Below are 27,414 nucleotides of genomic sequence, written 5' to 3' on the forward strand. Positions count from 1 at the left end.
TTTCGAGAATCACCTCACATTCCGCAGCTGGTATTTTTTTTACGCAAATATGAATCCCCAAGTAAGTGAAAGGAAGAGAGTTTCTATGGAAACCTGAAACTTGCATTACTCACTGTACCTCATTTTTAGTCATGTTGCTGCAATAAATGGATGTTTTTTCCTTACTTGGCAACAAGCCTGACGATTGGGAGAAGAGTTTCAAGCCTTGTAGCATTCGATAAATAGACTTAAAATCTCCATGACAAAAAAGCAAGACATCATCTGCAAAACACAAGTGATTCAGTTTATGTTTCTCACATCTATCATAAAACTAAAAGTCCTCCTTCAAACCTATTTTCATCAGAATTCGAGACAAATATTCCATCCCTAGTACAAATAATAGGGGAGACATCGGATCTCCTTGTCTCAGACCTCTTTTGGCTTCAAAAAATCCATGTAACGAACCATTGAACATTAAACTGAACCGTGGAGTTCTCACACAAGTCATAATCAGCTGGATAAAGTTACTCGGGAAGCCAAATGCGTGTAGTATTTCTTCAATAAAGTCCCATTCTATGGTGTCATAAGCTTTCCTCAGATCTAATTTTATCATACATATCGGCTTGCCCTTCCTTCTCCCATAATGACGAATCAAGTCCTGACACACCATGATGTTGTAGGCAATATATCTACCTTGAACAAACTCGCTTTGATTCTGAGCTACTATGTCAGGCAACACCTTCCTCAGCCGAGAACAAATCAATTTTGTAGCTATTTTATAATGACATTGCAGTAAGCTATGGGTCTGAATTCCGTAACTGACTGCGGACATTTTCTCTTGGGAATTAAGGTCAAGGTAGTAGAATTTATTTCTTTGAGTAGCTTACCAGTATGTAGAAATGATTTCACAACTTTGCTCACATCCCCTCCTACCATCTCCCAATTATCTTGGAAAAAGAAGCTACTATATCCGTCTGGTCCAGGTGACTTGTTCCTTGAAATTACAAACGTAGCATCTTTAACTTCTTCATCTGTGTAAGGGCAGAGCAAAATTCGAACATGAGATTCAATAATCAATGGGCCTAGTGTGATCACCTCTGGCACTACTCTCATGCGATTAACCATAGCAGATCCCAAAAGATCATCATAGGAGTTTAAGAATGATGTTGTAATCTGTTGAGGATCATGCACCTGAACACCGTCCTTATCCTTTATGGAATACACTCGGCTGGAAGTTCTTCTTGCTCGGATGCTTGCATGAAACATGGCTGTGTTCTCATCACCCTCCTTAAGCCAGTGTAATTTTGCTTTTTGTCTCAGAAAAGAAATGAGATTTGAATGGGTCTCATCATACCTCTCCTGGGCCTTCTTCTCTTTGATGATGAGCTCCTTATCTCTCGGATTAAGTTGAAGTTCCGATTGACAAGAGAGTAGTTCCTGTAATGTTAAAGAGTCAGCCAAATGAATATCTCCAACTTGCAATCGATTTAACTCTTTCAGTTTAATTTTGAGACTCTTCAGTTTCTGGACTAGTTGATGCATTGGTGCACCAGAAAGTTGCTCCTGCCACACCTCTTGTAGTTTTTCATGAAATCTTGGAACTTTTTGCCACATTCGAAAATATCGAAATGGTTTTTTCCCTGACTTCACTTCCGGATAGACTTGTAAAAGTGTTGGACAATGATCAAAACTTCCTTCATTCATAAACTTCACCTCTGCATTCTGATATCTATCCAACCATGCTTGGTTTCCCATGACTCTATCAATCTTGGAATACACTCTTGTATCAGGACCTTGTTTATTATTCCATGTAAAGAAGGCACCTGAAAACTTAATATCTTCCATTTGACAAAAGTCCATACACTCTTTGAAAGCCCCTGAACAATGTGGAGTCCTGCCCCCTATTCTTTCTTCAACACTCAGTATATCATTGAAGTCTCCTAGTAAAAGCCATGGATACCTCATTGTTGCTGCCAATTCTTTCAAGTCAGCCCATAATACATTCCTGCCACTTTCCTCATTAAAAGCATAAACAAATGTAACTAGAAAACTTTCCTTGTCAGACACAGTAGTAACTCCCAAGTGCATCAACTTCCTAGTACATTGAATTATATTAACCAAGAATATACTCGGGTTCCAACTGACCATTATTCTCCCTCCTTTATGCCATGTATTATTCGAAGTAAAACACCACCCTGAAAACATGTTTAGATATACAGACCCTAGATTCTTGGTCTGTACTCTAGTTTCAAGGAGACCAACTAAACCCACTTTCATTGTGCTAATTAAACGCTTAACCTCCTCTTGCTTGTGGCGTTTATTGATCCCCCTGACGTTCCAACTTAGGATACTATCCATTCGCAATGGGAGGTCCTCCCCCTCCCACTGTATGTTCTTCTTCCTATATAGTATTGGAACAGTGACCAATTTCCCCTAACACCTGAAAGTTGTTCAAAATCCTGGTCTATCCAGTTAGGTAAGGAAACACTTTTCCCTTCTTCTTTACCGGAACAAAACCTTCTTCATCAGCAATTGTTTCCTTCATTGGTGCCTTCTCTTTCTCATCAGTCTTTTTGGGTACCCAAATCTGTTTCCCTTCCTTAAGTTGTTCTTCCTTTCCCTCAATCTTCTTCCTGCACACCTCAGAAGTATGCCCCATTCTGTGACAGACACCACAAGTTACTGGGAGACATTCATATTTGATTGGTAGAGTGATCTCCTGATCAATCCCATTGATGAAAGAAACCTCTCCTGGGAATTCTTGGTGGATCTGAACTTCTACCAAAACTCGAGCAAAATTTAGTCGTTCCTTATTCTTTGTTACACTATCTAGCTGAATTGGATTACCCAATTGACCCACAATCTTGAATAAGGATCGCTCCCCCCAATATCTAATATTCAGTCCCAAAATCTGTATCCAAGTCTGCACTGAAGATATATCCTCCTTTGAGTAATCAGTATATGGCTCCCATGGTTTCATTACCACTGGTTTCTTATCAAAAAATAAGAAACCACCTTCCAACACTAAGTTCTGTTTTTCCACTGTTAGGAATCTAATAACGAAGACACCAGGGGAAAGCATACCAACTTTGCCCACATCCTCTTTCCACAGTCTGCGGCAGAATCCATCCAGAACATTAACAGGAGGGTTTTCCCCTAGAACATAGCAAACAAATGATCAAATGTCAATTTTCCCTGTTCCCTTTGACAAGCAAATCAAAATCCTAACTTAAACTACTGATCTTGTTAAAAATAAATGATCAAATGTCAATTTATTTAATTCAATGAATATTTTTTTTATTAATTAGTTTTATGTTGTCAAATTGTTACAAAGGTAGAAGTTACCTGCATTGGGCATAAAATACAAGTTGTTTTATTTTGATGATTGATTTGGATTACAGTGCGTGGAAACAATCACTATCCTTTCTCCACCTCAGTCGTTTAGTTATTTGTTATCGTTAACTCAAAAAACAAGACAAATGAAAAAAAAAACACCCAAAGGACCAACGCCATATATTTGGAGATAGCATATCTTATGTTAAGAAAACAAATAACGACACGTAAATGTTAAACTTAAAAGACAACAAAAATTTCCAGAATTAAGAGGGCCAAGCAAACGCAGCCCCCGCAACAAAAAATTGGGACATAGGCACTACCACTTGGGCAGACCTTAGCTTGGCGACCTTCCTAGGTGCAATGGAAGTCACCAAACTAGGCCACGAGCCTTCTTGATCGCTCATTGACCCCGTCTCAGCTTATCATCATGTTGTAGTACGTTCCATATGTAATCAATTTATTGACCTTGTTCCTTTTTCTAATCCTGTTAACGATTCAATGTGGGATCAGTTGAACAAAATTCACTTTGTCAATATAATACACCACGCATTGTGTTTACAGTTGAAGCATTATTAATGAATAAACTACATCACATATATAATTGCAAAAGTTGAAAGAAAAGTCTCTAAGAAAAATCTCATTTCTTTATTTAGTTTATTGTAAAGGATCTTATTAATATAATTTATATAAATTTTAAAATATAAAATATTTGGGTAATTTTATTTGTCAAAATTTATACAAGAGTAAAAAAAATGGAAAAAATAATTTTCTTAACAGTCATTCAATTAATAAAATAAATAAATAGAAATGGAGCAGAAAAAGCTAGAAACCAAATTAAATTATAACACGATTGATTAGTTGACTGGAAGTTTTACCTCAGCTATAAAATCTAAATACGCAAGGCAACCTTGAGGTAAATTACTAAATTTTGTGTAATCATGCAATTTCACTCAATTCGCTTCAATGATACGTACGTTGCTGCCATAAATTGTTTTGTTTGCATGTGATGGAAAAAATTTGAAGAAAAAAACACTAACTAATTAATTAATATCAAGTTCTAGATATCAATGACTTATTAGAAGAAACAAATTGTCACTTTATTATTGGGCATGAGGTACTGTACAAGCCACCGATGATGCATCGGTCAATTTTTCATTTCTAGACAAATTTCTCAACGTGCGATATATGCCTCTTTTAAAAGTTGATCGTTTAAACATAATGTCTACGTACGTACAGCTAGCTCCCTTTTTATACGTAATACTGTAAACTGACCACTTTTCTTCCCTCATCTATATGATGTAATAAAAATAACAGATCGTAGTTAAAAATACAAATGTTTGACAAGAAAATCGAAATCCTAACTTAAACTATTATTGTTAAAAATAAATGATCAAATAATGTCAATTTATTTAACTTAATGAATATTTTTCTTATTAATTAGTTTTATATGTTGTCTAATTGTTACAAAGGTACAAGTTAACAGCATTAGGCATAAAATACAAGTTGTTTTATTTTGATGATGGATTTGGATTACAGTGTGTGGAAACAATCACTATATCCTTGCCTTAATTCAGTCCTTTAGTTGTTTGATAGAATTACGTTAAGTAAAACCCATATATTATTGACCCGTAAATGTTAAACGTGTAACAGAAACTGAAACAAGTATAAAACATTGAAAAACGACAACAAAAATTTACTGCATTAAGAGGGGCCGCACGAATGTAGGCCCCCACAACCAAAAATTATGACGTAGGAACTACCACTTGAGCTGTCCTTAGTTTGGCGACCTTCCTTGGGTGCAATGGAAGCCACCAAACTAGGCCACGAGCCCTTCTTGATCAATCATTGACCCCGTCGATCTATTCTATTTTGTTGCAGTGCATTTCATGCATTCAATTTATTGACCTTGCTCCTCTTCCTAATTCTCTTAACGATTCTATGTGGGATCAGTTACACAAAATTCAAGGTCTGTCAATATAATAGTACGTATACCATGCATTGTATTTACTGTTTAAGTATTATTAATGATGAATGAACTACGTTACATAATTGCAAAGTCGAAAGAGAAGTCTCTGAGAAAAAAATCTCTTTCTTTATAGTTTATCGTAAAGATTTTATTGATAATTTATATATATATATATATATTTAAATATAAAATATTTGAGTATAACATTATTTGTCAAAATTTATACAAGAGTAAAAAAATGGAAAAAAAGAATTTTCTTCACGTACACTCGTTCAATTAATAAAAAATAAATAGAATTAATGGACCAAAAAAAGCTAGAAACCAAATTAAATTATTATAGCTTAACCAAAATCAAGAGAAACACGGTAGATTAATTGACTAGAAGTTGTTACCTCAGCTATAAAATCTAGATACTCAAGGCAGCTTTGAGGTAAATTTTGTGTAATAATCATGCAATCTCACTCAATTTTCTTCAATAATACGTTACTGCCATAAATTGTTTTGGTTGCATGATGGAAAAAATTTGAAGAAAAAAACACTAATTAAATAATTATGTCAACATGCCATGTCATGCCAACGTCTTGAAATTGGCATTATGTGGCTATTAATTAATACACACACATAAAATTAGGTGGAAACAGTAGGCGTAATAAGAGAGCTCGCAAAGGATGAGTCCAAACTTGTCACATCCATGTTCAAACTCCATCTTCCAACTTCTAAACAAAGGAGTGGATTAGTGAACCATGATCGAATAGCCAAATTAAAGCTATACGCGGTACATATATATATATGTAGCTATATATATATCATAAGGAGCTAAGTGGAAACGGTAAGCGAATATATATTTATAAATTTTACCCATATGATGACATACGTACATAGTTATTTTATGTAAGGCATGGGGAGAGCTCTCAAAGGCAAAGCCTTCTGTAAAGTGAGACCAAACTTGTCATCCATGTTCAAAGTCTCTAGGTCAACTCCATCTTCCAACTTCCAATCAAAAGAGTGGATTAGAGAACCTAACATCAAGTGAACCATTCGAATGGCCAAAGGCAAACCCGGGCATATTCTTCGTCCACCGCCGAACGGAGTGAGCTCAAAGTGTCGGCCTTTCACGTCAATATTTGACTCCAAAAATCTCTCTGGAATGAACTCATTGGGATTGTCCCATATATTGGGGTCTCTGGAAACGGCCCATACGTTGACTAGGACTTGTGCTCCTTTCGGAACTACATAACCGCAGACCTCGACATCGATTTCAGCTCTGCGGGGCAGCAGTAATGGAACTGGTGGGTGCAAACGAAAGGTCTCTTTGATAATGGCTTGTAAGTAAGGGAGTCTTGTTATGTCGGATTCTTTCACTTGGTTTCCCTTCCCAATGACTTGTTTGAGCTCTACTTGGGCTTTGGACATGGCTTCTGGGTTCTTGAGTAGCTCAGTCATTGACCACTCTAATGTCGACGAAGTTGTATCAGTGCCCGCTGCAAATAGATCCTGTAGTAATAATATATAGTTAGTTTCATATTTATCTAATTAATTAGCCGATTAAATATATGATGATCTCTCAAAACTTTGCTATGTATCTCAAATTAGTGCCCTTAGCAATTCTCTATAATAATATATCTTTGTTATGTTTTTAAAAAAAAGTCTTCTTATACAACTTGAGTGAAGCAAAAAATATATATAAATATATGCATTTTAAATCATTTTTCCTCAATGACAAACCCTCTGTCAAAAATTATATTATCGTTACTATCAATCCCTTGACTTTATAATTGTTTCTTTAATTCCACTTGCTCACCATAAAATGTTAAAATCACAAATTCACCAAAAACCAAAAACCAAAAACCAAAAGGATCAAACAAATTTTACTTTTTTTTATTAATATATAAATAAAAATGTAAAACAAAACACGATAGTAACATGAATGGTATTATATATGGTACACTCTCTTTTTATACGTATTATATAAAATGTGTCACATTTTAATAAATCATAATTAGAATACAAAAATTACAATGTAACAAAGGAGAGCTAGCTAATAATAATAGCAGTAGAATAATGCTAGAAATATATATTCATCTAATCATACTCATTTCAACAATATATAACTTAAAATGATATGTATATATATAGATCACATGAAAATATGAATATATAGTATTGTATAGTTTTTACATGCAATTTATATGTGTCTTTAACGTTACTGCTAATAAGAAATAATATACATGTCTATATATAAAATGTTTAATTGGTAATATATGATGAGAGTCATTCGATATATTTATCATAAAATTAAATTAAAACATATACGTATCTTTAGAGCTTCTAATGAGAATTTTAGTTTAGCATATGTAAATTTAAATTTTCAATATATAACGCTGTACATATATATATATATATATATATAATCAACTTGATTTTTTGTGAAAGAACGTAGGTACGTATGTATATGTATATTTATATATAAATCAGATAAAATTTAGAGATATCTCGTATATTCTCACCAGTAAGAGATGTTCAATGGTGATTTTGTTTAAGAGCTGATTTTCTTTGTTCTCTTTACTGGCCATGTAATTGAGAAGAGTATCCAACATATTATTTTCTTCTTCTTCGGCAGGACTACTACTCCTTTCTCTGGATTTTAGTCTTTGATGGATCACACCGCCGAAAAAGTCCATCATTTTCCGGAAATGAAAAGTCATGCTTCTCCTTATGCCGAGAGGGTCAATCAACTGAAGAACCGGAAAGTAGTCAGCCAAGTTAGGCTTACCTGAAGCCTCCATGATATTCGAAACAGTCTCTTTGAGATCTACGGCCATGTCGGAAGCGGCAAGATTCTCCCAGTCGACGGAGAAGAAAGTGGTCGATAATAAATTCAGGGAACTTTTAAAACCAGCTATGCCAATAGCCACTACCTCTCCTGCTTCCGCCGTTGTACGGACACCAGCCAAGAGTTCTTGCACCTTCTGGTGCCTTAGATTCTGGTTGGCGTCGAGAGCTTTACCCGAGAACAAGTGGTTGTTGCATATTTTTCTAAGGTTTCTCCAGCTAGGAGAGACCGGAATCCACGGCATGCCGTGCTTGTGGTGATCGCAGGCTCGGAGTGAGTCTGGGATGGTTCGGTTGGAGAAGAGGTGGTCGTGAGTTTGGAGGATTTGTTTGGCCAAGTCTGCCGAAGAAACCACTACTGTGGTTATTCGGCCGAGTTTCAAACTCATGATTGGGCCATGAATATGGGAAAGCTTGGCTAAAGATTTATGGGGATTGTGACCAAGCTCCAAGAGGTTCCCAATTATAGGATAGGGTCTTGGCCCCGGTGGAAGTTGGCTGTTATTTCCTGAAAAAATTGAGTTGATGAGCTTAAGGGTTAGAATTGATATCCAAATGATGAGAAAGACATACAATAAATAGCTCAAGAGCTCATAAGTATCGATCTCCATCTCTTTGTTTCTGATCAAATTTGAAAAGATACTCTCTTCGATTGGTTCTTCCTGATTACAAACGAGACATATATATCTCTAAAACTTGTCCATGGAATGTTCGGTAGGAGGGTTAAGTTTGTGGGAGTAGAATTAGAGAATGTTTAGATTAAGGTGAAACTTAAATGTTTAAATAAGTTTAAGATTACTCTCAAATTAAATTAAAAAATGAGACTTACTTGGAAACACAAACATCAAGCTATTAAAATTAAATTTTACTAATCAGTGATTAGATTTGACATTCTCAATCCCACAAAACTAAACCCACATACCAAACAGCTTTTATAGATAACAAAATTTCTTGATTATAACATTTTTTTTAACTTTAATGGAGTATATACTAAATATTTAACTAAATATACATTTAAAACTAATTAAAAATAAATATTCCTTAATTATATTAATATAAATTTAAATATTATAAAATATCATTATTATAATAATATTTAATATTAGACTACATATTTAATAATTACTAGATACAAACAATGTGTAATGCACATTTGCTTAGTTTTATTTATATAATTTATTAATTATATTTATTAAATTTGTATTATTGTCATATAAATATTATAAATAAATAATATTATATATAAAAAAATAGAATAAACATATTAAATGAAAAATTAAATCATTTTTTAAGATTTTTTTTAAATATATATATAATATAATAATTTTTTAAACATTATTGATAACTACTTTAATAAAAATGAAATTATGTATTATATATATATATATTATTATTATAATAATAATATTTTATAATATTTAAATTTATATTGATATAAGTATTAAATATATAGTTTTGTATTAAATATTATTATAATAATAATATTTTATAATATTTGAATTCATATTAATATAATTAGTAAAAAATAAGATTATATATTATTAGCATAATAATATTTTATAATTGTTATCCCTGTTTCTCTGCAAGTGTATGGATCCACACTCTAAGTTTATGGGTCGTCTTCCAGAGAGTTAAAGCCCAGATCAGGCCCAATAGACGAAGAGAGAACGAATGTCGGTAGGCCAAGTCTCGGTAAGGCCCAAAGGGCATCCGAGAATATAAGCCAGGACCATCGTCGGGGCATGTTGTATAAACCCAGGACCGCGTCCTGGGATGTCTTCCAAAATGTGGTAAAAGAGGTCGTGGCTCTCAGGTCCGAGATTAGGCCGGGATCGCCGTAGATGAACCCAGGTCCTGGTAAACGAACCAGGACCCTGGTAAATGAAGAGGGATGTTGGTAAACGAACCTGGATCAGATGGCCGAGTTCGGCGTGATAAAGTATTCCCGATGCTAACATCATCCCAAGAAGTGTGGAGCTATGTCCCCATATTTAACATGCAGAGGAGGTTACATCGAGAATGTACGCTATCGGTTCAGAACTGTACCGGCACTACACTGGCAGATCTTGTCCCCCAAATCTTCCTCATAGCCCACGACACCCAGACTGGAGCAACAGTTTGTCGCGAGTCTTATAGTGTGGTTATGTTTGGGCTGGACCAATGGGCCCTGGTTCATATAGGTTTAATACTCCAATCCTTTGTATTAAGTCTCCATCAGAGAGCAAATAATATTTATTCACTTATTGGGCCCGGATTAGTCCGACCCAAGCCCAGTGCACTCGCTTGCCTATAAATAGGAACAGTGGTGCACTGGGGAAGAAGATAATTTTTCTCTGAGAAGCATACACTCTACTCAAATTCAGAGAGACTTCATTGCTTAAGTTCCATAAAAGCTCTAATGCAATTGACTTGTGGACTAAGGCTCTTTAACACCCCAACCACGTAAAATTCCTTGTGTGATAATCTATATTTTGTACTTTCTAGACTCTTTTATCTCTCATAATTCTAGTTTCTGAAAAACTCGATAAACATTTTGGTGCTTTCATTGAGAGATTGAAGAAAGCATGAGTTGATCTCAAACATCTACAACAATGGTGAACACAAGACACACCACTTTCGATCCTACCAACCAAGAACAAGGCAATGGAGAGCCATTGCCCAGCCAGCCTCTTCCTCATAATCAACTTGAGGACATACCTTATCAGACGCCCCAGCCTGGAGAGTCACAGAACTATGAGGGCGGGGCGGATTATGAGGAAGATTACTACGAGGAAGAGGAGGGAAATGAAGGGGAATACCATGATCTCGAAGCTGAGGATCCAGCGATCCCAGAGGAAGTAGACCCCAACCAGGAGGACCCGGAGGTGACCAAACTAAGACAACAAGTCCTGGACCAAGAGGTCGGGATTGCCGAACAAAAAGAAGCCACTTGACGGATGCAAGAATCCCTCCAGGCCATGCAAGCTTTCATAGCCGCCCCAAGGATTGGCGGCTAGTCCTTCAGTCGTTTCGTCTCCAGGAACACAGCCGCCTGCTCCGCAGGCTAGGAATAACGTGCCTGAGAATGCGAGGCCGATTCCTCCCTTGGGACAAGCTCCCGAACAGGGCCCGACTAACCCGGCCCAAGAGAAAGGGAAGGCCAAAGCGGCTAACCCCGAGGGAAAAACAAACCCCCAGAGAAAAATTCCTCCCGTCCAGAAGGCAGGGACCAACCTCCGGCCGCTCCCTAGGAAAGAGAAGGTGTATCCCGTCCCAGGACAGGACCACCAGATCAATCCGCAAGGGATGCGCCCGCAAGGTATCAGGCCCCAGCCTTCCCCAAGGAAAACTGGACGGGAACGGTTTTTTCGCCCAATTGCCTCCATGAATAAAGATCACCGAAGACGCTAACATGATGACGAGTCAAACACCCTTAGCTCCGGGGATGACACGTCCCGAGTACACCTGCGCAACGGGATGAACGCTCGAAAGGAGCGGACCCGCAAGGAAAAGATATGCCCCGAGGAGGCGATTTAAGAAATAATATCAACGACAGAAGGAACGAGAGAGTTCCCCTGGATGACAGTACGGCCAAACAGTTTATGGAACAGCTGGCCGCCTTAAAAAATGTCACAGACTACGTAATCCGCAAACAGGAGGGAGGAGAGTCCGACTCCGAAGAAGAGGAAAAGGAGCCTTGCGCCAAGCACATCCTGGATGTGGTGCTCCCCAAAGGGTTCAAAATGTCGAATCTACCCGCCTACACTGGGAACACCGACCCCAGAGACCATCTATCGCGCTATAATCGGTTAATGACCGTAGCCCACGTCTGCAACAACAACAAGTGCCTCTGCTTTTCAATTACTCTAGACGGACCTGTAGAGGAATGGTGGAAGAGGCTTAAGCCAGGATCCATCCAATCCTGGTCCAGACTGCAGTCGACATTCCGCAAACAATTTGTGGTCGCCATGAGGATGGATATGCAAATCAGCGCCCCTCGCCAAGATCAAGCAGCTCCCCACGGAAACTCTGAGAGCCTACAGCCAGCGTTTCACAGAGGATGCCTCCAAAACCAAGGTGGACGATGGACAGTGCCTGGTGGCCCTACAATTCAAAATCCAGGTCGGGTCTCCCCTCTGGGATGACATGCAGTGCAGAAAGGCGGCCACCCTCGAAGAATTCATAAGGAGGGAACAAGGCTTTATAAACTGGGAGGAGGCCCGAATCCAGGCATTCGGATGGCAGCCAGCCCCTCAGCCAAGTGCCCAAACCTTTCTGGGATACAGGGTTCAATATTCAGCCCCACAGTACCTAACTCCCCCAATAGCGCCGCGATCGGCAGCTACGCCTGGAATGACCTTTGCCGCGCCTACGGTCTACGACCCTGCATCTTCGAGATACGCCCTGGCCCAGTCTACCCTCTTGCTCGGGTACGGAGTTGCACCAATCGAGTACAGTGCTGCTCTCGGCGGGGCCCAGCCGTCCCAGATGGGGGGAACTGAGGCAAGTGTGAATCCCTCCCAGGGGAAGAGATCCGGGAAGGGACAAAATCAGTCCAAACCCTCTAAGAAGGGCAAGAGGGGCTATGATCCCCAGTATTCGGAGTACACCAACCTAGTGGATACCAAGGAAAACATATACCTGGCCACAGAAAGGGCGGTTCATTACCAGAAACCAGCCCCCATGTTCAAAGGGGGAAAGAACCCAAGGGATACCAGCAAAAGGTGCGCGTACCATAAGGAGGTGGACCACACAACCGAAGAATGTCGGCAGTTGAAGGATGAGATCGAAAATTTGATCAAGCTGGGACATCTCCACCAGTGGGTCAGGATGCTCGTGGGCGTTCTGAGACTGCCAGCAGTCCCCGGACAGTCCACGATCCCGGGCGCACCTAGAGCGTACCCGCCTCCCTAGGGAGGATACGCGACGGGCTTGGGAGCACAGGCCCCTCAAGGGGCCCCCACAATGCGCCCCCGCGAGTAGATGGTCACGTAGCCACCATCTCGGGTGGACCCCATCTGGGAGGACCATCCCGAAATGATCAAAAGCGCTACCTCAGCGAGCTTGACCACGACCAAGAGGTGTTCACCTTGGTCCAAGCGCCAGCTCAACGCCTGAAGTTGATGAACCTTCCCATCACCTTCACAGAAGACGACGCCCGCAACGTCCATTTTTGCATCATGATCCTCTGGTCATTGATGCCCAGATAGCCAATAAGATGGTGTCCTAAGTGTTGGTGGACGACGGAAGCTCTGTCAACATCTTGTTCAAGCCAGCCTTCGTCGCGATTGGCTTGACTGAGGCAGATCTGGCCTCATGCCCAACCCAGATCTACAGCTTCAATGGAGATTCGATACTCCCGATGGGGAAAATCCAGTTGCTCGTAACTCTGGGAACAAGATCCAAGGCTCGTTCAAATTTTGTACGTTTATGGTGGTGGACTGCCCCACCGCTTACAACATCATCTTCGGTCGGCCCGCATTGGTCGACTTCGGGGCTATCACCTCCATCCGCCACCTCTGCATGAAATTCCCTTGCGATAACGGAGGAGTAGGAACAGTCTGAGGAGATCAGAAGAGCGCCCGAAAATGTTACCACGTGTCCGCTCAGCCCATTTACATGGTCCGCGAAGAACCTCTTGAGGAGGAAAACGCTGATCTAGTCCTGCCCCCTCCGGCAAGACGGGTTGTCTAGGAAGAAGACGAGCTGGACCCACGGATTGGGGAAGACCGCGTACTGGAGCCCATGGAGGAAATTGAAGAGGTGTGCATCAGCGACACCGACCCGACCAAGGTAATCCAAGTTTGAAAGAACCTGAATGCAGAGGTCCGGGCTGCCATCATCACTCGAGTGAAAGAAAACCAGGATGTCCTGGCCTAATCTCATTCGGATATGACTAGGATTGACCGCAATATTATCTGCCACACCTTGAATATCGACAAGGATGCGACCCTGGTCTGGCATAAACGGAGACCCCTAGGTGCGGAAAGAGCAAAAGCTCTCAAGCTAGAAGTTGAAAAGTTATACTCGATCAACTTCATCCGAGAAGCTTTGTATCCCGTGTGGTTAGCCAATCCAGTGCTGGTGCCAAAGCTGAACGGGACTTGGAAAACGTGCATCGATTTCACGAACCTCTACAAAGCTTGTCCTAAAGACTGTTTCCTGCTCCCCCAAATCGATCAAATGGTGGATGCAACGTCTGGCTACGAAATCTTGAGCTTCATGGATGCCTACTCAGGCTACAACCAGATTTCTTTGCATGTCGCGGACCAGGAACATACCAGCTTCCAAACCGACAAGGGGGTGTACTGTTACATCGTCATGCCTTTTAGACTCAAAAACGCCGGAGCCACATATCAGTGGGTAGTCAACAGAATGTTCCAAGCCCAGCTAGGAAGGAACATGGAGGTCTACAGCGATGACATGTTGGTCAAATACAAGACCTCTGGTGAGCATGCTGATGATATGGCTGAAGCCTTCGCGATCATTCGAAGGTATGGGATGAAGTTGAATCCCAAAAAATGCACCTTCGGTGTGGCCTCCGGGAAGTTCCTGGGGTTCATAGTAAGCTACTGGGGAATAGAGGCCAATCCAGACAAAATCAAGGAACTATTGACATTCCCTCACCACGGAAGCACAAAGATGTTCAGAGCCTGACTGGGCAGATAGCTGTTTTGTCTCAAAGGCCACGGACAAGTGATTCGCGTTCTTCAACATCCTTCGAGGAAGCCAAAGGTTCGAATGGTCGGCTGAATGCGAAGAGGCTTTCCAAAGACTAAAACAACATTTGGCCCGATCACCAATATTGGCGAAACCGATGGAGGGAAAACTGATATACCTCTATTTGGCCGTGAACGAACACGCCATTAGCGCCGCATTAGTACGGGAAGACGGGAAGGCCCAGCTCCCGGTCTATTACATAAGCAAAAGGTTATTAGGTGCGGAATCATGATACCCAATAATCAAAAATTTGACATTTTGCCTGCTGATCACGTCCCGAAAGCTTAGGCCTTATTTCCAGGCCCATACAATAAGAGTACTGACTAACCATCCCCTCCAACAAGTGTTGCAAAAACCTGAATCATTGGGAAGGCTCTTGAAGTGGGCCATGGAGCTGAGTCAATTCGATATTGCGTATGTTCCTAGAATATCAATCAAGGGGCAGGCCCCGACTTCATCGTGGAATGCTCCGGGATCACTGAAGAGGACGATCCCGCTGATCCCACGGCACTCTTGTGGAAGGTTTTCATAGATGGAGCCTCGAATGAAAATGGAGCAGGAGCCGGAGTCATCCTAGTGTCACCACAGGGACACCAGTTGCAAAGCGCCCTGTTTCCAGTTCAAGGCTTCGAACAACGAGGCCGAGCATGAGGCCATGTTGGCCGGACTGTGCCTGGTCCGGGAAGTAGGGGCCGCAAACCTGGAGATCTATAGCAACTCCCAATTGGTTGTCAGACAAATCTCGAGAGAATACCAAACAAAAGGGGAAAGGATGGCAGCTTATGTGACGCAGACGCTGGAGATACTTCAATCTTTCAAGAAGCACTCCATCTGCCAGATCCCAAGGGAACAAAATGTGTTTGGAGACACATTGGCAAAGCTGGCCACGGATGTTGAGGTAGAACTTTTCGGGCTGGTCCCGATCAACCATCTCCCCGCACCAAGTATCCAAGCCCCCACGATCAACACTATAGACTACTCCACGTCCTGGATAGGACCCATCATCCAAAACCTAACGATTGGGGGGTTACTAATATACGCAAGTATACGCAATCTTCAAACAAGTAATAAAGTGATAAGTAAGATCGTCTCCACAGGGATTGCAAGTGAAATTTAATGCAAAATCAATTATTTAACAATTTGGATTTTAAGAAAATAAATTGATTGGATGTTGTGAACTAAAATAAAATGATTAAACTGGAATCAAGATTAAAATATTGCTACAAACGCTGGAAAATTAACTGCAAGAAAAAGTATCTATGGAATGATAGACTTGAATAGCTAAATCCCCCCTATGTTTTATCTGCCCAGTTGTTACAGCATTACTTCAGCAAAACGCACAGAGTTAACTAGAATTCCTTACAAGCCCATGAGATTTTTCCAAAACTCATGTAATAAGTTCTATCATCTAACCCAATATATTCCTATATTAAATCAGATTCAAGAACATAATTTAAGCATCAATTCTCAAAGTTATGCAAGGTAGTAAAATATTCCTATTCTACTTACTAAGAACAACCTAGAAAATGGGTGTTCTCTTGCATCATTCAAGTACCAACTACTAGATTTAACCTTTCCAGTATTAAATCTAGCTTAATAACCTGCCATTAATTTCCAAACAACAACAGTAAATAAACATGAAGCTCACTTGAATGATCAATGACAATTTAGCTTAAGTAATGCATTCAAATTTAAAATACATGACAAAAGGGGTTGTTAACCATTCAAGTCTCAAAAGTTTAGCTCATAACTAAAGTAGCAAGCATAAACCAAAACAAAAAATTAATATCCATGAGTGCTAGAATAGCTATGCAAAATAAGAAAATACAAAAAAGAGAAGAAAGGAAGAAATGAGAACAAAGCCTAGATTGATGGTGTTGTAGGTTGGATCTTCTTGTCCTTATCTTCCTCATTCAATTCCTTGTGTTTCCTTCTTTTTCTTCTTCTTCTTCATGCTCTTTTTTTCTGCAACTTTTTTCCCACGTTAATGGCAGCTCCTCCTTTTTTTTTTAATCAATGTGATGGTGGCTGGTACTTAGTTGCCTCCTCTCTAGGGTACAATTTTCATTTTACCCTAATTAAAAAGCCCACTTTCTTCTCTTTGGTCCACTAGTCCAATCCACATCAGCCAGCTGACCTAATTTTTAAGTGACTGCCACATAAGCGCTGAGTTAGATGAAGAAAAGCCTGCTGGTATTTTGTCCACGTCATTTCCCAGTACCCAGAAATGCTATAGCATTTCTCCAGCAATTCAGCAGCATTTCCAGCTTAGTGTTCTCTTTAGCCTCGGATTCCTTTCTTTCCCTTAGCGATTCAAAAATTCCTTTCCAAAACAACAAAACAAACAGAATTAATTAATTAATTACATTTAATACTAACAACTTAAAAGACTCCTAAATTAGTACACTAACTAGAAAAGAAAGATAAAAACTAATCAAACTTACAAACAACATCACATTCATTACTCTTTTCACTAAAAATCAAGTTCAAAGTTAATAAAAATAACTCTATACCATAGAGTTATCAGTTACCCACGGACAGGGTAGCAGCCAGGAAGCTTCAGTACCAGGTCCCTAGATACGTCATGATGGAAGGAAAACTCTATCGCAGAAGGTTATCCATGCCATACCTTCGATGCGTATCCCGGACTGAAATGAGTGCAATCATGCACGAGGTGCACGAAGGTTTCTGTGGAGATCATACAGCCAGACTCAGCTTGTCCAAGAAAATCCTACGGCAAGGATATTTCTGGCCAACCATGAAGAAAGACTGTGTTGATTACATCCGCAAGTGCGAACAATGCCAAAGGTACGCGAAGATCCCGCATCCCCTCCAATGAAATTAACTCTGATGACGAGTCCCTGACCTTTCGCGGTATGGGGAATCGGCCTAGTAGGATCGCTCCCGACCGTAAAAGGTGGAGTGAAGTATGCAATCGTGGCCATCGACTACTAAACCAATTGGTTCGAAGCGAAACCCATGAACACCATCACCTCAAAGAAGGCCTTGGACTTCGTCATCAACAACATCGTATGCCGGTACGGGCTCCCCTACAAGATTGTTTCCGACAACGGGAAGCAATTTGACAGCATCCACTTCACGAACTTCTGTGAAAGACATGGCATCATTAAAAGCTTCTCTGCGGTCACCAGACCTCAAGTAAATGGGCAAACAGAAGCCGTTAACAAGATCTTAAAGGGGACGTTAAAGAAAAATCTCCAAGCCTGCAAGAGCAAATGGCCAGAAGAGTTGCCCCGCGTACTATGGGCGTACCGGACCACCAAACGAACGTCTACCGGACACACTCCTTACTCCATGGTGTACGGGTGCGAAGCTGTCATCCTAGTAGAAACAGTTGTCCCATCCCACAGGAGGGACACGTATGATCCCGCTACGAACCACGCCTTACTCCAGGAATCCTTAGATCTTATCGAAGAGATCTGGGAAGAATCTCAAGTTCAGTTGAAGATGTATCAAGGCAAGATCACTCGGCATTTTAACTCGAAAGTAAAGAGCCGAAGGTTTGAAATCGGCAACTTAGTCCTAAGGAGAGTCTTCTCTGCAACCCAATATCCAGGAGTGGGGGTTCTGGGCCCAAACTGGGAAGGACCATACAAAATCCAACATGAAGTATGTCCGGGAACGTACCGCTTAAGGCGACTCGACAAGAACGAAGTCCCAAGGTCCTGGAACACGGAACATCTCCGCAAGTACTATCAGTAGTCATGAGAGCATGTTTCGGCTTTTAATTTTCCTTGTAAACAATGTACGCCCCAGGGCGATCTCATGAATAATAAAAATAATGTGTTCAAAACATCATATATGAAAAAAAAAATATTGTGAAACAATGAAAGTTCTCATCCGTCTCCATAAACAAGTGACCCAAGACCAGTCCTCGCTCACTTGGGGGGGGGGGGGGAGGATATATCCATTCATACGAGCAAGTCCGAGAACAAAAACAAAACAGGAAGCTAAATGCTCTTGGTTCGAACCGTACAAATGGATAGTAATGGAAGCCCAACTTTTAACGAAAGGACGCAAAGCTAACGCCCAGTCCCAACCCGGATCGACAAGGTTTGGGGGGTACAAGCCCAAAAGGATGCAAGGCTAACGCCTAGTCCCAACCTGGACTGACAAGGTCCGGGGGTACAAGCCCAAAAGGACGCAAGGCCAACACCTAGTCCCAGCTCGGATCGCCAAGGTCCAAGGGGTACAAGCCAAGTAGGACGCAAGGCTCAGGCCTAGTCCCAACCCAGACATACATTGTCCGGGAGTACAAACTCAATAGGACTTAAGGCTCAGGCCTAATCCTAGCCCAGACATACATGGTCCAGAGGTATAATATCCAATAGGACATGCGAGCCAGCCCTAATCCTAACCCGGACACACATGGTCTGGGGATATGAAATACCTAAAAAATCAGTTGACTAAACGTGGTTCCAAATAACCAAATACCCGTCCACATCTTCTCTATAATAGCACAAGACCATTGGAGCGTGAGTTCCAGGTATAAGTTATCTAAAATCAGTCTTATAAATGGTCAAGGCCGAAAGAACCTATCCCATGGTTTAGAATAAGCTAATCAACTCCCTAATGGCCCAGGTCGTTGGAACCTGAGCAACAGGGTTAACGCGAGTTAATAAGTTAAAATCTAGAAGATCTTTGGCGGTCCGGACTGTTGGAGCCCGTATTGTAAAATCGGGATAATTTACTCTAGGCCGTAAAGACCCGAACACGGGTCACCAGAAGAGATAAACATTTTCTGCAACTTTTCCCCAATGGTCCCGGCTGTTGGAACCAGGACAGAATATTCGACTCATTTATGCAGGGTGGTAAAACACTTAGTGAAAGTTTAACGAATGGAAACAGGAAAACCTTGTGCAAGAAATGAATAAATACGAGTATAAAAATTGTCTCAAACACACTTGCGCCCATAAAAGTGTTACAAAAAAAGGGGAAAAAAAAACAAGTAAAAGACCCGGGCCTAGGCTTCACCGTGTCCTGATGCCTCCGGGTTGGCTCCATCTACCTCTTCCTCATCTAAGGGTTCCGCGTCAGCTTTCTCCTTGGCCACAAATTCGGCTCTCTTCGTGGCAAGGTCGGGGTAAAGCAGGAGGTTCATGTTCTTGTCCTGAAGCCAAGCCATGTAGATGGACTCATCAAAGGTAGCCTCCAGTAGGGCGTCTGCTTGCTCTTTCTCTTGATGGGTCTCCCCGTGCGTTTTCACCTCCAGCTGAAGCAAATCATCCAAAGCCTGGATCTGAGACTCGAGACCAGCGATCCTCTCTTGATCCTGGGATGACTGGGCTTCGGCCGTCTTCAGGAGAGCTTTAACACGGAGAAGCTCTACCTCCAAAGTGGCCACCAGCTTTCTATGCTCGGCTTCTCTCCCCGACAAAGTCTTTTCGAGTTGAAATCTGGTCCGGGCAGCCTCTTCGCGATCTGCTTTAGCGTGAGCCACCTCATTGGCCAGGGCTTCTTTAGCGGCTTCCCATTGGTTCGCGGCTGCCTCCAGCTCCAGCTGGCCCGTCTCTAGTTTCATCGCCATCTTGGCCACCAAGTCGACATTTTGATGGGCCAGTAAAGCATCCTAGAACGAATCGAAGTTAGGAAAAGTTGTAGAACTAAAAACACAAAAAGCAAAAGAAGTATAAACAGATAACTTACAGCAGTGGCCTGATGGCGGATAGCCTGGGAGATGAATAGCGCGTCCTAGTTGGCTATAGTGGCATACCGTTTCAACTAGAGGTTGGACATAGTAGCCCCCACCTGCTCCAGTAAGTCCGCAGCGAACGGAGCCGTGTCCTGCCCCAGTTTGGGATGAAATCCAGTCTCAGCAACGAGCCAGTCCACGATCGACTGAGGAGCACTGAAGGCCGCCGGGCGCTCGGAGAACTCATCCTTGCGACGAATCGTCAAGTCCCGGTAGATCTCCTCCCTCTTCCCTCAACCGTTCTCCCAGGTCCAGGACACCATTTTCGATCGCTCTTCCCACAAGATCATCTCTCCCTACTCAGGAAGAGCCGGATTAATGGGGAGAACAGGCGCTTCCGGAAGTTCCCAGGAGGCAAATTGACTCTCCCTGGAAGAATCCTCATCTAAGGAAGAGTCTTTGGTTTTGGCCCTCTTCGCCTCCTTCGCAGACTCGCCTGCAACCGGGTCCGCGGCTCTCTTCTCGGATCCTCGACTAGTCAGGGAGTCCTCCTCCAGGTCAATCACCGGAGGCCGTGCAGGAAGAGGTGGCACAGTTTTGGCATGGACTGTCGAAATGGGAAGCGCGAGTGGGGTCTCCTCAACCGGGTTCGGCTCCGGCACTGAACCCCCGAGTACCGCGTCCAGCACCTTTGCCTTGGGCACCCTTTTGGCAACTTTCTTAGCTGAAGCCCTGGCCTTGGCAGCCTGGGCCTCAAGGGCTTGTTTCATCTTCTCCACCTGATTAGACATGTCGGATTCTTCTGAAATGGATAAACAGAAAGAATTAGCAAACTACACAAGTCAGGATAAGTGAAAATAAAAACTAAGCTAAAAGTCCTTCGGGACGAACCCTTATCTAGAACTGGGACTCGACTCAATTCTCCTAAAACGAAGGAATGAACTTAGTCTCCCATGTCATCCGGGTCCAGGAAGTTCCCATACTGAAGGAACCCGAATAAGTACGTGAAGGTTTCTGGGTCTACAGTGATGGGGGTTGAAGGTCTCGTTTCTCCATCAGCCCTGAACAAGGGGCCTCGATAAACTAGTATATCCCTAACTAAGTCCCCAACACAGGGAGCATAAGTCAAAAGCAAAGGTGAATTACCTCGCCCTGATACACTAGCAATGGGAGTCCCCGTGTTCGATTGAGCCTCGTCAAACAGGGCCTCCAGCTCCTCGGAGGTGGCACTCTCCCTTTGCTGAGCCTGGTCTCTCTTCCTTTTTGCCGCATCTGCTAGGGCCGCGGCTTCCACAACCCTGATGTGTTTGAGGGCCAATTCCTCCCTCAAGGCTGGATCTTTCTCGCATTGTATCCCTCGGAGGCTAGGGGCCATGATCGTCTGGTTGGCCGCCAACATCCCAACCACTCGAAGGTTTTCAGTTTTAACGTAGCCCCTACGTCCAGATCCTCCACACTCAGCGTGGAGTAAAATTGCCTCCGGTCAAGGATCAACTGGGTGAGGGGAGTCTAACCATAGGGTCCTGTCATCCGGGACAGTAAGTTGAAAATGGAGAATAAAAATTGAAAAAAAAAATTGAACTAGGAAACGGGAAGCTACTTACCCACTCGCTGGAAATCCAACGTCAATGTGGGGTTCTTATCCAAAAGAAACCCGGATGTCATGAACCAGTAGTGTCTGACATCCGAGGGGTGCTTCCAGGAGCTGGTGGGGGCAGCGTGGTTGCCACAAGGCTTCAATCTATAGAAGCCATCCAAGGTTCTGTCCTTGGCATTAAGTTGCGGCTCCAGCTTGTAGAAGTACAGCACCTCTGCAGGAGTCAGGTCCGGGATTCCCTTCGCCATGCAAAAAATGCACCATCCCGCAAGCAATCGGTATGCTTGAGGCAAGAGCTGGAACGACGCAATCCCCACGAACTTGAGGAATTGCGCAAAGTAATCATGAAGCGGGAGAGTGGCTCTCGCACTGATGTGGCCCACGCTCCAGGCCCCAAATTCGCCCACGGCAGTGTGGGCTTTTTCTTCTTTCCTGGCTAGGCGGTTGTAGAACAGTCCGGGAGTCGATTCCACGCCCAAATGTTTCTCTAGGGCATACAGCATTCGATAATTCTGGAATAAGTTCTTCACCCCATCCATCACCCATTTGTTGCCACTAGGAGCTTTATGCCCCAGCAGAGTGAAAGGGCATGTTTGAACGTGTTCTTCTTAATGGAGGGTGACGCCAAAAGTCATAGCTGTTGATCTGAGGATAAAAGGAAGCAAAAAAAACCAAGTAGTCAGCACCAAAACCCAAAATGGTCGGTTAAGGTATAGGGGCTCTCCTACGAATTTCTTGGAAGAGTCCCCTCCGGATCGGATCCGGGACCACCAAGGATCCGCAAGATCCCGATCGGGAACAAACAGGAAGGGTTCTTGCTAAAGTTTTCCTAGGCTAGCCTATTACCGTTTGTACTGGGACAACCCGAACCTGAGAAGATCCGGGATAGCCCAGACAACTTTTTCCTTGCCTACTCTAATGTACCCAGAGCCACCCTAAGCAGAGGCACTGGCTCTAGCAACCTTGCGATTATAAAAACAGTGGGACGATATGACAAACGCGAGAAAATAAAAGCAAAAAGTTAGGAACACTTACTAGAAAGGACTGGTCGTGAAGAATGGTGTATTGCCAATTACAGTGATGGCAGAGTCACCGTTTTGAACAGGTGGAGGCAACGCAAAAGTTCGTCTAATGGACAAGCTGAGGTCGTCCATTCAGGCAAAGGTGCGGAGATCAGGCACGTTGGAAATAAGTGACGGTGAAGGCGAAGTAGCTGATGGTGAATGTCGTCGGAGAGCTCGGACATAAAAGGTCCCTTGTGCGATTTTGTGTAGTGTGTAAAAATTTTAAATGAAAATCTAAGGGTATTTATAAGAACTGAGAGGTTGTTTTTTTATCTAACGGTTCGGCGTGATCCCACCCATCGGACGGTCCTGAATCGTGCAGGGACATTAATTGGCCTACTCGAGTACTGGATCACGGTTATCCAAAGGTGCGATCCGCGCCGCCCCGATCCAACGACCCAAAGGAAGAGGACCTCAAAGGTCATCCCATCCAACGGTCCCCTTTGATGCAGAGATAATAAAGGGGCCGTTCGTGCGAATGGGACGCTTCGGAAGTCGAGCTGACATTTAACCGCCAACACGATAACCAATAGAATGTCTTCTAACCCTTCAAATTTGAATACCTTCGACGCGCCAATCACACGAGGACACATACGCACCTCATGATGAAGCTGAACGAACGAGAGGCATTCAAACGACCCTGAAGTGAATGAACTAGGGCTCTGGTAAACAAACCCGGATCCTAGCAAACGGACCGGGCTTTTTGGATTCGGTCCGGGACATTGAAACAGGCGTTCACTCAACAAGCGTTCAGCAAGCAATGCCCCCCATCAGTGGACCCGTCGCCTTGGAAATGAACCAAGATGTACTGAGCTAGTCCGGGGGCAACAAGGCTCCACCGCGCAGGCACGAATGAAGGCTTGGGGGGTAATTGTTATCCCCGTTTCTCCCCAAGTGTACTAATCCACACTCTAAGTTTATGGGTCGCCGGAGTTAAAGCCCAGATCAGGCCCAATAGACGAAGAGAGAACGAATATCGGCAGCCCAAGTCTCGGTAAGGCCCAAAGGGCATCCGGGAATATAAGTCAGGACCATCGCCGGGGCATGTTGTATAAACCCAAGACTGCGTCCCGGGATGTCTCCCAAGATGCGGTAAAAGAGGTCGTGGCTCCCAGGTCTGAGATTAGGCTGGGATCACCGTAGAAGAACCCGAGACCTGGTAAATGAACAATGACCCTGGTAAATGAAGAGGGATGTTGGTAAACAGACCTGGATCGGATGCCCGAGTTCGGCGTGATAAAGTATCCTCGATGCTGACATCATCCTAAGAAGTGTGGAGCTATGTCCCCATATTTAACCTGCAGAGGAGGTTACATCAAGAATGTACGTCGTTGGTTCAGAACTGTACTGCCACTACACTGACAGATCATGTCCCCCGAATCTTCCTCGTAGCCCACGACACCCAGACTGGAGCAATAGTTTGTCGCGAGTCTTATAGTGTGGTTATGTTTGGGCTGGCCCAATGGGCCATGGTTAATATAGGTTTTATACTTCAATCCTTTGTATTAAGTCTCCATCAAAGAGCAAATAATATTTATTCCCTTATTGGGCCCAGATTAGTCCGGCCCAAGCCCAGTGCACTCGCATGCCTATAAATATGAACAGTGGTGCACTGGGGAAGAAGATGATTTTTCTCTGAGAAGCATACACTCTGCTCAAATTTAGAGAGATTTCATTGCTTAAGTTCCATAAAAGCCTAATACAATTGACTCGTGGACTAAGGCTCTTTAACGCCCCAACCACATAAAATTCCTTGTGTGATAATCTATATTTTGTACTTTCTAGACTCTTTTATCTCTCATAATTCTAGTTTCCGAAAAACTCGGTAAACAATAATATTTAAATTTATATTAATATAGTTATTAAATATCTAGTTTTGTATTATATATTATTATAATAATGATATTTTCTAATATTTGAATTTGAATTTGAATTTATACTAATATAATTATTATATATGATATTATTATAATAATTATATTTTATAATATTTAAATTTATATTAATATAATTGATAAATATCTATTTTTAAGTTAGTTTTAAAGGTATATTATGTTAAATATTTAGAATATTCCATTAAAGTTAACATAACAAACCGTTAAAACCAAGAGTTTTCGTTAAGTACACACTTATTATATAGAAGAGATATTAATTCAAATTTAAATTCAAATGTTATAAAATATCATTATTATAATAATATATAATACACAAATATATATTTAATAATTATATTAATATAAATTCAAATGTTATAAAATATTATTGTAATAATATATAATAATAAGTAATGTGTGTGTTTGCTTAGTTTTATTTATAAAATTTATTAATTATTTTTATTAAATGTGTATGATTGTCATATAAATTTCAAATAAATAAACAATATTATATATAAAAGAATACATAACAATATTAAAATTAAAATTAAACGAAAAATATTGTTTATGATTTTTAAAATATATATAATATGATAACTTTTTTAGATATAAATTACAATTTTTTTAATAAAAATTACGATTATGTTTTAGATCTAAAGAGGTTACATATTATATATATTTTAAAAATCATAAACAATATTTTTCGTTATTTTTCTTTTAATATGTTTATGTATCTTCTTATATATAATATTGTTTATTTATTTGAAATTTATATGACAATCATACACATTTAATAAAAATAATTAATCAATTTTATAAATAAAATTAAGCAAACACGCACATTGCTTATTAATATATATTATTATAACAATGTTTTATAACATTTTGAATTTATATTAATATAATTATTAAATATGTATTTTTGTATTATATATTATTATAATAATGATACTTTATAATATTTAAATTTATGTTAATATAAATATTAAATATTATTATAAGGGAAAATACTTGTTTGACATCTGTGTTTTGTCCGAATACTCGATTGACTTGTTAAATGACAATTCGAACCCTGTATTTTGCAAAACAGATCAATTTGGGCTCTGAACCTGATTTTGATAAAATAAAAAAAAAACAATATACCCAAAATGCCCTCATGTGTTTTCAACTATTGAATTGATTAAATAATCTTAAATAGATTTTAAAATATAAAATAATTAAAAAATATATTACTTAATTAAAAATTAATAACAAAAATTATATAAATTTTAAAAAATATTAAAATAAACTAAAGCCTATTTTAAAATCTATTTTTGTAATATAAGAAAAAATAGAAGTTAAAAAAAATTATTGAAAGGGTCAATTCAAAACTATAATTTTTCTATCATCTCTTCCAATCCCAGCATTCTCAACAGCCACCACCGCCACCTTCCACCATCTTCTTCGGCCCTATTCTTCCAAATTGGACCTAGTCTACTCATTTTGCGCAAGAGGAGACCCTTGCAGTTTCCCCCACCAGTGAAACCCCACAACAAGCTCAAACTGTGCGTCGCCTAGTCACACCACCACACACCATCAGCTCCACTTGTTGATTTCACCTCCACCAACTTGGCCGTGTGCAAGCGATGATCTCCACCTTGAAATCCATGAGCCCAGTTTGAAGATAGCCCCCACCCATCACCATTTCAGTTCCTGTTCATGAGTTTGCGGAAGCATTCCAGCCCCCCGGCGCAGCCCCCACTTCGTACGAACCTAGATCTCGCCCATTTTTTTAGATCTGCCAAAATCTCAAGCCTCTTGCACGAACCCGTCTCAGATTAGCCAAAGTTCCAAGCCACTAAAGTTCTGCACCTATGCGAAATCAACCTCGAAGCTTTGAGATCTACACCCATGCTGAAGCTGCCGAAGCTCTGAGATCTACACTAATGCTGAAGTCCTCGAAGTTCTGGACCCATACCCATTTTGCCCATCGTTAATGGAAGAAAAGACCCACACTCGACCCAAGCAGGTAGAAGAAGAAGAAGAAGAAGAAGTGTCAATGAATTGTCGAAAAAAATACATTTGTTTTAATTCTGTATAGTTTTAGTTTTAATTAACTTTTATTTAAGATTTTAATTTAATTAATTAACTTTAAGATAACGATTAAGTTTTTAAATTTAATTTAGTTTTGTTTTTTTTATTTTAAATTAAATATTATATTTGTTAAATTTATTTTTATTTTTTTAATATTTAAAACTAATTTAATATTATTTTAAATTCAATAATAAATTAAATATTTCATTTTTGTATTATTTAATTAACTTATTCATAAATTTGGGGGCATTTTGGTTATATTGAAAAATATTTGACCAAAATCATGTCCATGGTCCAAATTGATTCATGTTTTGCAAAACACAAGGTCAAAACTAATATTT

The 27,414-nt window shown here is 41.0% G+C and overlaps 1 protein-coding gene and 2 non-coding genes across 3 annotated transcripts; all 3 read right to left on the reverse strand.

Moving 5' to 3' along the window:
* Positions 1–3,581: 3,581 nt before the first annotated feature.
* Positions 3,582–3,741, reverse strand: LOC133827633 (U1 spliceosomal RNA). The gene has a single exon (XR_009890285.1). It is a non-coding gene; the product is annotated as a U1 spliceosomal RNA (small nuclear RNA).
* A 1,278-nt stretch (positions 3,742–5,019) lies between these two features.
* LOC133827634 (U1 spliceosomal RNA) lies at positions 5,020–5,178 on the reverse strand. The gene has a single exon (XR_009890286.1). It is a non-coding gene; the product is annotated as a U1 spliceosomal RNA (small nuclear RNA).
* A 970-nt stretch (positions 5,179–6,148) lies between these two features.
* On the reverse strand, positions 6,149–8,724 carry LOC133823807 (geraniol 8-hydroxylase-like). Its single transcript, XM_062256655.1, has 2 exons — positions 7,789–8,724; positions 6,149–6,775 (listed from the first exon to the last, which is right to left on the reverse strand). Exons 1-2 carry the CDS (start codon positions 8,722–8,724, stop codon positions 6,164–6,166), a joined length of 1,548 nt encoding a protein of 515 aa, XP_062112639.1. The 3' UTR covers positions 6,149–6,163.
* Between the last annotated feature and the right edge of the window lie 18,690 nt (positions 8,725–27,414).

This window comes from Humulus lupulus, chromosome 3 (assembly GCF_963169125.1).
Source record: "Humulus lupulus chromosome 3, drHumLupu1.1, whole genome shotgun sequence".
Classification (NCBI taxonomy): domain Eukaryota; kingdom Viridiplantae; phylum Streptophyta; class Magnoliopsida; order Rosales; family Cannabaceae; genus Humulus; species Humulus lupulus.

Coding starts and splice junctions, on each gene's coding strand:
- LOC133823807 (XM_062256655.1), bottom strand. CDS start 8,724: ATGGAGATCGATACTTATGAGCTCTTGAGCTATTTATTGTATGTCTTT. Junction 6,776..7,788: donor CCATTGAACATCTCTTACTG/GTGAGAATATAC, acceptor TTATTACTACAG/GATCTATTTGCAGCGGGCAC.